We start from the raw sequence: 14,657 nt of genomic DNA on the forward strand, positions 1-14,657 counted from the left end.
CAGGTTAGATTTTCACTGCTTTCTACATCGTTTGTGATCATCACTGCTTCCTTCACCAATGCGCCCTAATCAGGTCCTATACAGCTCTCGTAAAGAGCGCTATGATTAACACTGCTCAGAGGAACTATGCTGTGAATTTGCCTGTGACCACAGGACCATTGTGAGCACAGGCCGAGGGACGGGAGTTAGTCTCTATCCTGCACAGTCGAACTCTCCGCTCAGGGGAGCCCGAGGCCACAATCAAACACAGGCTACAGTTTAACTGTAGTATTGCAAGCCTCTGAAGTAAACAGGTCTAATTGAATCTGGCTGCAGCTCTGCGAAGCCGAGATGGGGAAGGTTTAATTGTGCATCTGCCCCAGTTAATTACCAAGAGCATAACTGCATCACTCCAAGGCCTTCTACCCATTGAGTCATCGAGCCTACGGTCACCGCACACGTGCGCATACATACATGCGCACACACATACACACACGCACTGATCTCGCAGGAGTTTCCCAGCTCCCATGTATTAATCAGAGGTATGGTTGCAGTTGGTGATGGCAGAGAGGAAATCCTGCTGCCAACAAGCCCTTAACATCGGGCTGTACCTGTTGTGCCCTTCCGCTGACCGGGTCCGCCATCACAGAACCCCTCCTCCCGAAGACCCAGCACGGAACCCCTCATCACAGAGACCCCATCACAGATCCCCCTCCTCCCTGAGACCCCCATCACAGAGCCTCTCCTCCCAGTCACCCCATCACAAATCCCCCTCCTCCCAGAGACCCTCCTTCCAAAGACCCCCATTACAGAGTCCCCACACAGAGCCTGCTGTCACAGCCCCTGCTCACAGAGCTCCCTGTCACAGAGCCCGTTGTAAGGCTGCCACCCGTGTGTCGGCTACCTCTCTCCGCAACATGGTGAAACACCCTGCAGCAAAAAAAAAGAGAGAAAGAGAACACCCTGGGTTAAAAATCCTTGGAATAGAAAAAGAAAAGATGGCTCTTTGCTTTACAGTTGGCTGATAATCTGTGTTTGCGGGGAGATGGAGAGGACTGATTGAGATGGAGCTAAAGTGGTGCGGTGGAGGCTGATTAAGATCCCCCACCCTCGGCTGGAGGGCCCACCGCTCGGCCCGCAGCGGCACACGGGGGCCGAGGCGGCACGGAAACGGCGCCGTTCTAATTTAGCGGCTAATTTGCTGCCATTCTCCTGTATTAATCTTAAAAGAGAAAATGGGCCACAGCAGGGCTGGAGATTGACAGACGCGTAATCACGGGACGCGGCGCTCGTCGAGGGAGCGAAGCTTCCTGCACAATGCGCCTACACCTTTTTAATTTCCCCTCTAATAAACAATCCACCTGCTGCATTGTGTAATCAAACACTTGGTAATGCCAAAGAAAATGTGACTCTGCACATTTGATTCTCCCTCATCAGGTGAACAGAGGGCGGGGCTCGGGAAGGGCAATTGCTTTAGAAAATTAGAAACTTTCTTCGCGCGATGCTCTTTTGAGAGCGAGGTGAAATTTGGGGAGGGGGAAATCGGTATCCAATCATACAAAGGTCAAATCATATTCGAGCAGGGGGGGAGCCTAATTGAAGCATTTAGGCATGTTTTGTCTCTGAAGAGTCTGACTGGCACTTTATCGATGAGTCAATATACCTGGTTAAGCTGATTTCCAGAGGAAGGCAGACGCCTGGAGACTCTGCAGCCGTGTCTCTTATCAGCAGAGAGCTCCATTTGATCCCTCTGCTTCTATAATGGCTTCCCTTTGTAGACGCCTTCCCCTGAGCTTTAGCAGCCGGGGAGACGGCTATCTTATCGAGGTGGAAAGTCGGAGACCGTTCCGCGGTCTTTGTTGCAAAGTGCAAGGCGCGTCATGACATTCGGACATAAACAATATCGCCTGTCTCCGAAACGCGCCGTTCCACAAAGGAAGGGGTGTTGATGATTCTCCTGCACAGAGCCAGTGGTTGCCGAAGTGTTAAAGCTCGATTTATCTTCTCATTACTGCGGCAGGTTCAGGTGGCTGTATCCTATTCATATGCTTAATCTATTAGCAAATTACAGAGGCAATTTACATGTTAATCAAGTCTAATGGTTTACTCTCATCTGTTACGCTTTATGATTAAATGAGATGAATCTGCCTGCACACAACACTCTTCGTATTTTAGATCTGAATAAATAAGCACGCTGTCAGCTTTCAGTCAGCACGGTCGCAGCGACTATCTGACTATGCTTTGCATGCTTGCCATTCTCTCGCTAGATGGAAATTCGAGCTGTTGTCGGGTTTGCTTGTGTGTGTGTGTGCGTGTGTGTGCGTGTGTGTGTGTGTGCGTGCAGCCCTAGCAGCTTGTGGTCTTTGATTATAGGTTATTTTCTCATCCGAGACCCACGTGCCTGGCTGGCAGTCACAGTTCAGCCTTTCTTCACTTCCTCCTCCTGCTTGTCTCACTCCTCCTGTCCTAAATGTATCATCTGCTGGTGGACAGATGCATGCTCACACCAGCCACAACACCCCACCCCCCCCAACCCCCCAACCCCCTCCACACACTGTGTCGTTTTTCCTCATTTCCATGGCATATGCAGGAGTCCAACGGCTGCCTAGAACTACAGAGTGTAAACACAGACACTATAACAACACTATTTCTCACTCGCACGTGAAACATCTTAGTTTGCTCTGTGCATATAACATGTTTGTTTATTTGTATATGTTTAGCATACTTTATTGTTAATAGTGCTCGACACTCAGAAGGTGTTGTGTCCCAGTTCTCTCAGGGTGGACTGCTTGCGTTTCTGCCTGACTCTGTGGACGACATGATCTACTCTACACACACACACACACACACACACACACACACACACACACTCACTGCTGCAGGACTGAAGCCCTGCAGAAGGCCTCAGTGGCCCTAATGCTGCTGTCTGCTTTCATCAGCTCTGGCTTGCACACACACACACACACACACACACACACACACACACACACACACACACACACACACACACACACACACACACACACACACACACATACGTTTAGACTTGTTTCACAGTAGTCTCTTTTTCTGTAAAGTACGTTTCTTCTCACCCTCCTGCCCAACTCCCCACCATAACCACTCTTCTCCGCTCTTGTTTAAGCCATTAGCTCTGATGGCACAAGGCATGTAATGGTGATAAAAGCTACAGCGTTGGAGTGTGGAGTCTGAGCGGGAGTGGACGAGGAGCCTTCAGTGGCAGGAGGTATCTTCATGTCTGTGAATGTTTCTCACTTTTCTCACTCCTTGCAGGTGGCCGCTGGTCCTGGGGTGCCTGCTCCACCAGGGGGAGTCACCCTTCCACCACCTCCTCCTCCTCCCCCACCACCTCCACCCGGGGCAGGACCACCACCACCACCTCCACCCCCTCCCTGTCCAGCATCAATGCCACCGCCTCCGCCCCCTCCACCCGGCTTCGGTCCCCCTCCTCCACCGCCTCCTCCCGGAGGAGGTCCGCCCCCTCCTCCACCCTTCTTTGGAGGACCGCCCCCACCTCCACCTGTGGTCAAACTGCCTTATGGTCTGGAGCCAAAAAAGATCTACAAACTTGAAGCAGCCATGAAGAGAGTCAACTGGTCAAAGGTAAGAAGGTCTTCACACAGGGAGATCACCCTCTCTTCAGACCGCTGCAATCTCTCTTCATTCAGGCTGGGAGAACTCACCTGGATTCCTCTCCAAGATGGCTAAAAATAAACTACTATCATCTTTAGTCATTAAAATTCCAAATTGCTCATAATCCTTACAACCCTCAAGGAGCAAAATAAAGGCTGTCATGAAGAGCACCTCTTTAGTGCTCTGTGAACTAGAACACATTATAGTTTCTGTTTAACTTATATTTTATTGTCAAATCAATTATGTACATTGCTCAACAGATGCAGCTTTAATAATTTGGTTAATTATTTTTTTCAGAATTGCTATGTTAATATGTGTATATTAGTATGGTCCTCTCACAATAGTTACATTTACTGCATCTCATTCTGCTAGACCATAGTGCAGCATGCCAAAGTAGATCACGCCATCTTTGAAAGGTTGGAAAATATTTTTCAGTGTTTTCCCAAAACGAAGTGTCTCTCTTAAGAACAAAAGTGATTTAAATAACCAATTTAGCTTTGATCGTGAAGAAATCATATCTGCAGGATCACCTCTCATTCAATTGTGTCATACTGCTAAACACGCTCCTCTTCTGAGACCTCGGGAAATTGGTCCGGTCCTTTTTTAGCTTTTAAGGCCTGATCACGGCACCGCACTACTGCTTGGCTCTTTGGCCGTATCCTTCCATAAGTTGGTGCTGAATAGATCATAGTTCCTTCATGAGACAGGGAGATGCAGGGATCCAGACTGTGGCTGCAACACTGCAGAACAGCTCCAGGATGTCTGTCAGCATCTTGGATCAGTGTTCAGCTGTTTTGAACTCATATTTTGCATAGATTATAGCTGTTTCTGGACCGCACCGTGTGGGGACCCTACCTGTTCTGTGCTGTCTGCCACACAATTTACACTCTTCTGCTTTTGGTTCTGCAAAGATATATATGTATATGTACCTGTATATGTTTTATGCATTTCATGTATAGATCCCAAATATGTGTCGAAAAAATTGTCAAATCTTTCGCTTCTAGTAACTTTCTGTGATCAACAAGGCTACGTTAAGGGCAAACTTGTTTGACAGGGTTTATAGCAAACAGAAACAGAGGCACCAATAATTGTTTTTACAATCTATTTTTACAATTTTTAATATTGTATGGTCTCTCCATACATTGTTTTCCAATCTGTGCTTTATTGTGGCTGCTTATTGTACCTGCCTCTGTCTTGTTCTGCGTTAGTCCGTGGTGACACTGCTTGGAGGCATTTTCAATTATGAAAGGTACCATGCAAATAAAATTAACTTTGAATAACGACTGGATTGGGCTTAACACACACACACACACACACACACACACACACACACACACACACACACACACACACACACACACACACACACACACACACCAGAAAGGTTTTGAGTTTTTGGATTCTGCGAAAGTTAAACATTTTTGAAACCCTCCAAGTAGTCAGTGGAAGCCACTTTTGAGGTCAGTGTTCAATTACTGTAATTGTTTAGCCTGGGGAAGTCTGTTAGGTGTGAAACAAAGTGAGGGCGCATGACACAGGAGGTGATGAACAGGAAAGAGCTGTTCTGGAGAGAGCTGTTCTAGAGAGAGCTGTTCAGGAGAGGGCTGTTCTAGAGAGAGCTGTTCAGGAGAGAGCTGTTCTGGAGAGGGCTGTTCTAGAGAGGGCTTTTCTAGAGAGGGCTGTTCAGGAGAGCTGTTCAGGAGAGGGCTTTTCAGGAGAGAGCTGTTCAGGAGAGAGCCGCTCTAGAGAGAGCTGTTTAGTAGACAGCTGGCACCCCAGCTCGCACGGCTGTGTACGGCTTATCGAGAGAACAGCAAGTCACGAGTCTCACCAACCTTTACTCACCGTCCAGGAGATGATGCTGCAGCTGGCTTTGCTAGCTCAGGTGGACCTCAGGTGGCGGTTTAAGGTGGAGTAGTGGAGCGGTTAAAGGTGGAGTAGTGGAGCGGATTAAGGTGGAGTAGTGGAGCGGTTAAATTTGGAGTAGTGGAGCGGTTAAATTTGGAGTAGTGGAACGGTTAAAGGTGGAGTAGTGGAGCGATTAAAGATGGAGTAGTGGAGCGGTTAAAGGTGGAGTAGTGGAGCGGTTAAAGGTGGAGAAGTGGAGCAGTTAAAGGTGGAGTAGTGGAGCGGTTAAAGGTGGAGTAGTGGAGAGGTTAAAGGTGGAGTAGTGGAGTGGTTAAAGGTGGAGTAGTGGAGAGGTTAAAGGTGGAGTAGTGGAGTGGTTAAAGGTGGAGTAGTGGAGCGGTTAAAGGTGGAGTAATGGAGCAGTTAAAGGTGGAGCAGTTAAAGTAAAAAAAAAGTAATGGCAAAATAATAACAATGTCATGTGTACCAAATTACAAATACATTCACAAGCAAAATGAACAGGCAAACAAAACCATAATGGGAATATTTGCTTTGTGGATGCTGTAATGTCCTGTTAGCAGTCATGTTCCCTCTGACCCCGCCTCACTTCACCATCTTTACACAGCGGCCTCCACCTTGTGTTGTTTTTCAGCTGTATACACAGGGCTGCAGTGTACAGCCGATAGCGCGGTTATCCTCTCTGAGTAGAACCACCATGAATGTAAGTGGAGGAGTGAGATTGATTACAGCAGCATCCGAAGAGAGGCAGGATATGCCACCATACTCAGCTCGGTCCATATCTAGACCTCATATGCATATTCATGAGATGCACAGTAGGCAGAAAGGAGGCGATGGCTGTGGTACATCAGAGAGCTTGGAGCTCGGGTGTGTATATATCAAAGCCTCGGTGATGTGTGTCAAGCGCTGTATATGAGAATATATGAGTGTGTAGAGTAAATAGTGTATATGACGCAAGGCACAGAGTGTGTGTATGTGAATGTTGCGTGTAAAAGTCTGTGGAGTAGGAGCGTGTGAGTGTTCGTCTGCACGTGTTAACACAATGTACTGTATGGCTTGGTCTCCACACTCAAACAAGTGTCTCAGACGAAGGACCAGTCTCCTCTTCCTCGGCTGCGTGGAGAAATGCAGATGGTGTGGCGAGAAGGTCCCTCAAGGCACCGAGAGCCACTGGAGAGAGAACAGCGTGTGCCTCAAGCAGACTGCCAGTTACGCCCAGTTACAGTCATCCATCATCTCCGTTAGGGCCCGCTGGCCTAAAGACCTCCTCCGAAAAAGAAAGAAAGGAAAAACAAAAAAAAAACAAAAAAAGTGGAAGGAATCGGCGATGAGATTTACCCCCCATGTCCTCACAGATCTGCTAAGACACGCTCCTTTCTTACACTCGCAGGCATTTAGGATGTGATATGCATAGTAAGGCTGTGATCTCACAAATGCTAGAGAGAGAGAGACAGAAGGAGGGAGGGAGAGAGAGAGAGAAGGAGGGAGCAGGAGAGAGATAGAGAGGGGGATTTTTTGCTTTTTTAAAGCACCCACTGGAGACTCCTCCATCTCTAACAACAGAGGGGAGAAAACAGTCAGATAGCAAAAGCAGCCAGGAGCAATAAAGTGAGGAAGCACTTTTTTTTTCCTCTCTTTCTTTCTTAAAGCATGTAACAGATTTTCGAGCAGCCGCACTGGAGATTGTAGCCTGGAGGAGCAGTAATGTAATTTCTCCTACGGTTAGAACACCTACACAGGGGATCGGCACACATTTATGGAAAAGTAAATGATTGCTCGCTCGGTGTCTGAGGCCGAGCAGGAGCTGGTGGAGGAGGCAGGAGGTGATGGAGGTGATGGAGGAGGCAGGAGGTGATGGCATGGTGGAGTGTGTTACACCACCACTCCAGTCAGACCAAGGTCACACTGTCTGACAGCCTGGCCGTGTTAATTACTGCGTTCGGAGCAAGCGCCGGTCTTTGCGGAGAACTCTTAAAAGGTGCTCTCTAACAAGCTCTGGCACATTAGTGATGACTTTAATGTTGTCTTGTTTCTCCTTCTCCTGCCCTCCCTCTTGCCCTCCCTCTCCTCCTCTTCTCCCTCTCCCTGTGTTTGTGTTTAGTGTGTGTCACGTCGTCTTTCACTCCCTGCGTGTGTTTGAGCAACAGAGTGCAAATGACATATAATATTATCCAAAAGCATTGAGTCAAGTCCTCACGTCAGGGGCAGTGTGTGTGGGTGTGTGGGTGGGTGTGTGTGGCTGTGTGTTGGCGAGGGGTGTTTGAATGGGAGCAGGGGCTTTTTAAGGTGGTGTGTATCCGTACAAGTGTGGAGCAAACTTTCAGGAACAAAAACACATTGTTCCCTGGGTGACAGTGTCTACCTTGACTCTGATTGGTTCATTCATCAGTGGCTCTGGGGATGTTGACCGTTTCCAGTCTGTCTCTATAGGCCTCAATCGTGTTCTACAGAGAGCTCAAAATGAATGGTTCATTTTTAGAAGCTACTTTATAGTATACATTATTACCAAGAGGTTTTTTTAATTCCCAACCCTGGCAGAACTGTGATTATCTTAATTAGCACAACAATAGATTTCAAGTTTAAGAAAAGAAAATGAAAGATTCTTTCCGACGGCGTCTTTTCATGTCTTGACTTAACCTCTTATTTCCTCCTCACTTTTTTGATGGCTGTTGGAATAAGACACAATGGTCACGGATTTCTATTTCAATATGAATGCGGTTGGATGTGTCGTCTTTACCACACCGGTGACAGCACCTCCCTCCGTTCGGCGGATGACCCGTCCGTACCGACGCGAAGCTGCTTGCCTTGGCCCGACAGCCTGTGCCGTGTTAAGCCGGGACGAACACTTTGCGTGATCGAGCCGTTAACGCTGGCGTACTGCATCGGGTCTGGCTGCTGCTGAATGTGCGTGGTGTTTAGCCCATGTTCTCCTGTTTTTATTTTCCCGAAACCTCCTGATTTTTCGCACCGGCGCCGTTCGTCGGGGAGAGCGTGGTCCGGACACTTTAACCGAGCCGCACTTTTGTTCAAATGTGTCACTGGAGTGGGATGTGGTGTGTTGCTGCCCCCCGCCCCCTCAGCAGACGCCTGACAGCCCCTCACAACCGACCCTCCCCGTGCGGCAAGGTTTCCCTCTTCCTCCTAGTCCTCCTCGTCTTCATTTCCTGTCTCATCTCAAGGCCTCGAGGGGGACGGCAGGACCACGACCCCCCGTGTCACCAACCTGTCCGCTGTCATAAAAGCGCCTCGAGTATGTTTTATGTCCGTTTTTGAAGTGTTTGTGCGTTTGCTGTTAATGCTTCGCCACTGGTCAGAAAGCAATCTGCTGTAGAAATCTGAAGAGGTTGGAGCCCAGAGCGGATGCAGTTTTTCCAGAGAAGAGCTTCCAAGTCACAGGTTCAACCCAGTCTATCAACACCTAGTTATTGTGCAGAGTCATGCTAGCTGGGCTGGCGCTAGCGGAGGTTCCCTCTATCTGGTGCACTAATGAACTACGGAGAATGAGTGAGTGTGATGGGGAGGAGCAGGTCACTGCCTCTGAACCAGGGATCATCCAATTGGAGAATTACCCACTTGAAACTCCCATTCCCCATGGTTTCCCCATCTGACTTTGATCCTGGTTCTGATGCTGCTTATGAATGCAGACGGCCGTTGTTTCACTCTCATATATTACACGCGCGCTTCGCAGCCAAGAATCTCAAGAGTCTCCGCAGTATCCCAGCCTTCTTTTTATGAGCTATCTTTTTGATTGTGTGTGGCGTGCACGTGAGCACGAGCGTGCGTGCTGTGTGTATCTGTGCATCTGCGTGCGAGCGTGCGTGCGAGCGTGATTCGGCGCGTATATGGCGGCCCGGCGGGGCACCTGTACGTGTTGGCGTGTGTAATGCTGTTTCTCTGCGTTTGCAGATCGTGCCCCAGGAGATGGCGGAGAATTGCTTTTGGATCAAAGTCAAAGAGGAGAAGTTTGAGAATCCAGACCTGTTTGCCCAGCTCTCACTCTTCTTCTCATCCAAGACCAGAGGTAAGCAGGCCTCCTCTTCCTCCCCACGGCTAATCACGTTCCCTCGGCCTTGTTGAAAGGAAGCGCGGCTGGGTGGCCACAGCTTTCATCTCGCCAAACTGCAGGAAAGCGTTTGTCTCTATGAAATCTTAATTATCTTCATAAAACTGTCTTGTTCTCTTCCCGCCGTTATATCGGCTCTCAACAATCAGGCTGTAGAAGTGCTTTGGTGAAATCTCTGTGCCAATTAGCAGAACTCTGGAGAATGTTTGTGTGCCAGTGTGAAGTTTATAGAACTTGTTCACTGCTCTTTCTCCCTCCTTCTCTCTCTCTCTTTCTCCCTCTCTTTCTCTCCCTCTCTCTGTCTCTCCCTCTCTCTCTCTCTCTCTCTTTCTCTCCCATTCTCTGCCTCTCCCTCTTCTCTCTCTCTCCCTCTCTCTCTTTCTCTCCCTCTCTCTCTACCTCTCCCTCTTCTCTCTCTCTCCTTCCCTCTCTCCATCTCTTCTTTCTGTCTCTCTGCCTCTCCCTCTTCTCTCTCTCTCCCTCTCTCTCTTTATCTCCCTCTCTCTCTCTGCCTCTCCCTCTTCTCTCTCTCTCCTTCCCTCTCTCCATCTCTTCTTTCTGTCTCTCTCCCTCCTTCTCTCCCTCTCTCCCCCCTCTCTCTCTCTGTCTCTCCCTCTACCCCATTTGTCCACACTGTGTACTGTGCTGGGATGACTGGGTTCGGGTCGTAGGAGTGGCATGTTCGGCTTCCTTTCTGCTCCAGCGGCCAGCGCTCTCCAGGGAGGTCTGGAGGCGCAGGAGGAGCAGGCGTGCCGGGGCGTTCCAGGCGTGCCGGGGCGTTCCAGGCGTGCCGGGGCGTTCCACTCCTGTTGTGGCTCCCAGATATACACGCAGTTTAGCCAACGTTGTATACATGGGATCAGAGTGGAGGTAGCAGTCTTATACCCTGGAAGTGTGGTCAGTCTAAACGTCTCTGACACTGCTGATGGATGCGGTGGCCCAACGCCTGTGGTGGGAAAGGGCTCGTGGTACCAGGCCCGGACGTGGCTGCTCGAGGCTGCAGGCAGTGGGAGAAATTCACTTTTTTTCACACCTCCTCTTCTTAAGCTTTTAAGCTTTTCAAACAGAAGCAATCTTGTACCGTCATCAGAGCTGTGTGTGTGTGTGTGTGTGTGTGTGTGTGTGTGTGTGTGTGTGTGTGTGTGTGGGTGTTAACGGCTGTAGCTGATTGGAGTGCAGGCCATAACTGAGTGAGGGTCAATCAGTGAATATGTCAGTGTTTATGTAGCACATTTTGTAGTAAGAATATAATGTGATGTGGTTTACATAAATATAAACAGTAATGTACAACTTGAGCAAAAATTACAGAAGGAAGAAAGCATTATTTGACTGTGGTCTACGGAAATGCAAAAAGAAGCAATAATAAGCTACGATGTCTGACGTGCCCATACGTAGCCAACGTGCCCGACGTGCCCATACGTAGCCAACGTGCCCATCGGAGAATGAAGGCAGGGAAAGAGGTGGAAGTTAAACAAAACAAAAAACTGTCAAACAGATGTTTGGAAAATTGCTCAAAGTCAAATGAAATGTTCTGGATGTATATCATATCTCCTCAGTGTGTCTGTTCTCTGAGCCTTTGCGAGGTTATCCACAGGCTGGGTCTGTTACAGTTACAAGTTGCCTCAGCATATAAGTTTTTCCGTGTTGTAGGAATGCTTGAAAGATCAATATTTGCCATTCTGAAAGCATATATCTGACATAGAACCTCTATATTGTACACTCATCGAAAATCTTTCTGGTCAAACTTTTAATGGCATATTCCTATGCCGGCTCTTCCAGACGAAAACATTTTAAATTCCAGAAACAAACTGAAAGACATTTGAGCAGATCCGTGAATTAACGAAGGGGGGCGGGACCTCAGCGGCTGTATTGTCTCTCTCCGCCCGTGTGCGGGTCCATGTCTACCGCGCCTTTGTACTCCGAGGACAGTAAGAAGGAGCAGAGGGGACCACTGTCCTCAAGCGGTGTGTCTGTGGGCAGCGCTGGCTGTTAACGCTTGTTCAGAGTCATTACCGGGAGGGTGGGGGGGGGGGGGGGTGTGGGTGCGCTCTCCCTGTTCTTTTTAAACGCAGCCTGTTCCTGGAACACAAAGCACATTCCTCCGCCTTAATTGCGTCGTCTCTGGGCTCTGACTCTGTCTCCTGCGTCTGTTCTCTTGTTTTGCTGCTTGAATGCTGCATGTGTGCGCGCAGGCTCTGAAGGTAAGTGTGTGTGCGTCGGAGACGGGCGCCTGAGGGACCAACCTTTGACTCTGTTCCTATCAATTACGCCTCGAGCGAGCCCACTGATTCAGTGGCTTGGTTGGTTTTTTGTTTTTTTTTTTTTTCTCCCCAGCCCTGTTTCTGAACCCTAACCACACATCCTCGTGAATGAAATATGATTTTGGTTTTTGATAGGAGAAACCGTTTTGAAGGTAAAGGCAGAAGTTTCTGAACGTGAACGTGGCTCGCCTCAGGAATGAAGATGGAGTCAGTACAAAAGGTGCAGCCCGGCGTCACCTGACGTAGCTCTTCATCAGAGCAAACGAGGCGTTTTCGTTCTGATCACCATCTACCGTAGCGACAACAGCGTGGCTAGGACATAATAACCACCTTTTATTTTTTATTTAGATTTATTATTGTGATTATTAAAGCTGACCCCAGGTCACCACACCACCAAACCCTCAGCGCAGGCTTTGGGAGACAGCAGGCTAGAGCTGTTCATGGTCTGAGAGGGTGGATTGTTTCAGAAGACCTCCCAGATTCTCGGTACTGCCCCGCACTATAAATCCTCACTACACAGCCAGCAAAGCAGTCACCGCTCCAGCTGAGGTTCATCTGTCTGGAGAATTGCCCCTTTATTTATGTCATGCTGAGGTTGGTCTTCTGACGGGGACTTGGTACTAACTTTAGTTTCTCGCCTTTTTCTTTCTCCGTTTCGAGTCTCCGTTTTTTTATTTATTTATTTATTTTTTGCCTGGTATTTGTAAGTAAAGCTGGTGCCGGGGGGACGAGTGGACTCTGAACGATGAGGCGGACGGGAAGAACTGTGTTCCCTGTAGAGTTCTCCTCTGAAAATGGTGCAAAAAGGGCTTTGTTAACTCTACACACCTCCTGAGTCCCAGCTGTTACTGGTGTTGTAGAGAAACATCAGTGAAAGCTTCTCTGCCCTCACTTCCCTGCTCTCTCTCTCCCTCTCTTCCTCTTTCTCTGTCTCTCCCTCTCTTCCTCTCTCTCTCTTCCTCTCTCTCTCTCTCCCTATCTTCCTCTCTCTCTCTCTCTCTTTATCTCTCTCTCCTCTTCTCTGTCTCTACAGTACTCAGCAGAAGTGCTGTGTGCTATTCTCACCCATCGCTACGTTCGTTCTATTTTTCATCTCTTAAAAAGAAAGTGAAATGCTAATCAACAGATAATTCAAAAACCGAGCCCGCAGCTGATATAAGAATCAAATTAGTGCTGTATCTCCACTTTGCCCATCACGCCAGAGTAATGGGACTTGGAGACGGTGCACTGTTGAAACCCAGTGCGGTCAACAGTGGCCTTGTAAAAGCAGGCCTCGGAAAAAAGATGTAGCTGATCCACATTTTACTTATTAGGCAAGTGGGTGATGCAACATCTAGTGAAGGTGTGGGGACAACGGCACCTTGACCTTTAAGTAAAGTGTACAAACAGGAGCAGTGGTTCTTATCTTTCCTCTGTGCTATCATTCAACAGGCTTCCCCAAGCTTCAGTACATGGAATAACCACTGTTGAAAGGTTGGCTACCTCACCCACTCCGAAACAAACCCTCACACCTCTGACACGCCAGGCGGAAATGCTCTGGGAAATTCAAGAGTCCCCCTTGAGCTGTTTCCATTTGTTCAGCTTTATTTGAATCTCCACAGTCCAACTCAGACTTCATTTTTATTGTGATGTTGTTTTCCTTGTACCCTGTGATGTTTGGCCTTTCCACCCTCTCTCTCTCTCTCTCTCTCTCTCTCTCTCTCTCTCTCTCTCTCTCTCTCTCATTCTTTTCCCCCCCGACTCACTTTGTGGTATCAATCAATGGTTCTGCCTGTATTTCGGCTCGAGGGATCAAATCAGATGCACTCCTGCATGGGCTGCTGCATTCGAAAAGCAATTCAGTGCCTCCGCTTTTCCATGCTGTTGAAATAAGATTGATGCTGGCAAAGTTTCCCTTCCTCTCGCCCTAATAGGTTTTCTTCACTGTTGACATCCGCTATCAGACAGATAGGGCACATGTGTTGCGCTGTAATGATGGCATGCCATGTTGTTTGTTGCTTTCAAAATTTAGAGCACATCAACAGGACTGCTGTCTTTAACTGTGCCGTGGTATGAATTTTAACCAAGAATCGAGCTTGAGGAAATCACAGCTTTTTTATGTATCTGTGCCTGTAGGCTTTCATGCAGATGGCTGCCATGTTTGTGCATCAGTTTCAAGTGCAAATTGAAAAGGCTTTGTGGCCCTGTCCTCATCCAGCACGCTCTGTTGCAGCGGCCCTGTGGAACTGGGCCCCTTAACGGGGATGGGGGGGGGGGTATCCAGCCTGCGTGTGCAGAGTGCAGGGAGGGCGGCTCCTCGTTCTTCAACAGATGGAGCTCTGAAGTGAGCCCTAATGAAGATGTATTCTAATAATTGGTCCGTCGGTGTAGAAGTAATTCACGGCGCGGGAAGAACCCAGGGCAACACTCGACCTCCCGGCGCTGGGTCGCCATCACTTCCTGTTTCCTAATGGCCGTTGTGCCTCTAATGAGAGAGAGGGAGTAAGAGAGAGAGAGAGAGAGAGAGAGAGAGAGAGAGAGAGAGGGTGGGGTTGGAGGGAGAGAGAGGAAGGGAGGGAGAGAGAGGGGGAGGGAGAGAGAGGGAGAGGGAGGGGGGGAGAGACTCAGGGTGTTCAGGTTATCTAGACCCATGGCTCATGCATCTCTACAGTAACAGAGATGATATTAACTCTCAGATCTGTGTTGTGACAGAGTCAATTTAAAACTCTTTAGAAGAGCGTTTGGGGCAGGGCTACTCAGACTGCTGCCAATGATGTGTGTCTTAGGTCTGTTATAGGACCACATTGTATGTGGTACGCATGTCTTGGGACAAATGGGAGTTGAATTGATGTGACATC

At 48.6% G+C, this 14,657-nt stretch overlaps 1 protein-coding gene across 8 annotated transcripts in view; it reads left to right on the forward strand.

Annotated features, from left to right (window-relative positions):
• Positions 1-14,657, forward strand: part of diaph2 (diaphanous-related formin 2) — a 346,005-nt gene that overhangs the window by 120,022 nt on the left and 211,326 nt on the right. For all 8 annotated transcript variants that reach the window (XM_077021911.1, XM_077021909.1, XM_077021914.1 and 5 more), the window contains 2 exons: positions 3,271-3,600; positions 9,403-9,517. In XM_077021911.1, the coding sequence (XP_076878026.1) occupies positions 3,271-3,600; positions 9,403-9,517 (445 nt within the window). The remainder of the gene's footprint in view (positions 1-3,270; positions 3,601-9,402; positions 9,518-14,657) is intronic.

This window comes from Brachyhypopomus gauderio, chromosome 11 (assembly GCF_052324685.1).
Source record: "Brachyhypopomus gauderio isolate BG-103 chromosome 11, BGAUD_0.2, whole genome shotgun sequence".
Taxonomy (NCBI): Eukaryota; Metazoa; Chordata; class Actinopteri; order Gymnotiformes; family Hypopomidae; genus Brachyhypopomus; species Brachyhypopomus gauderio.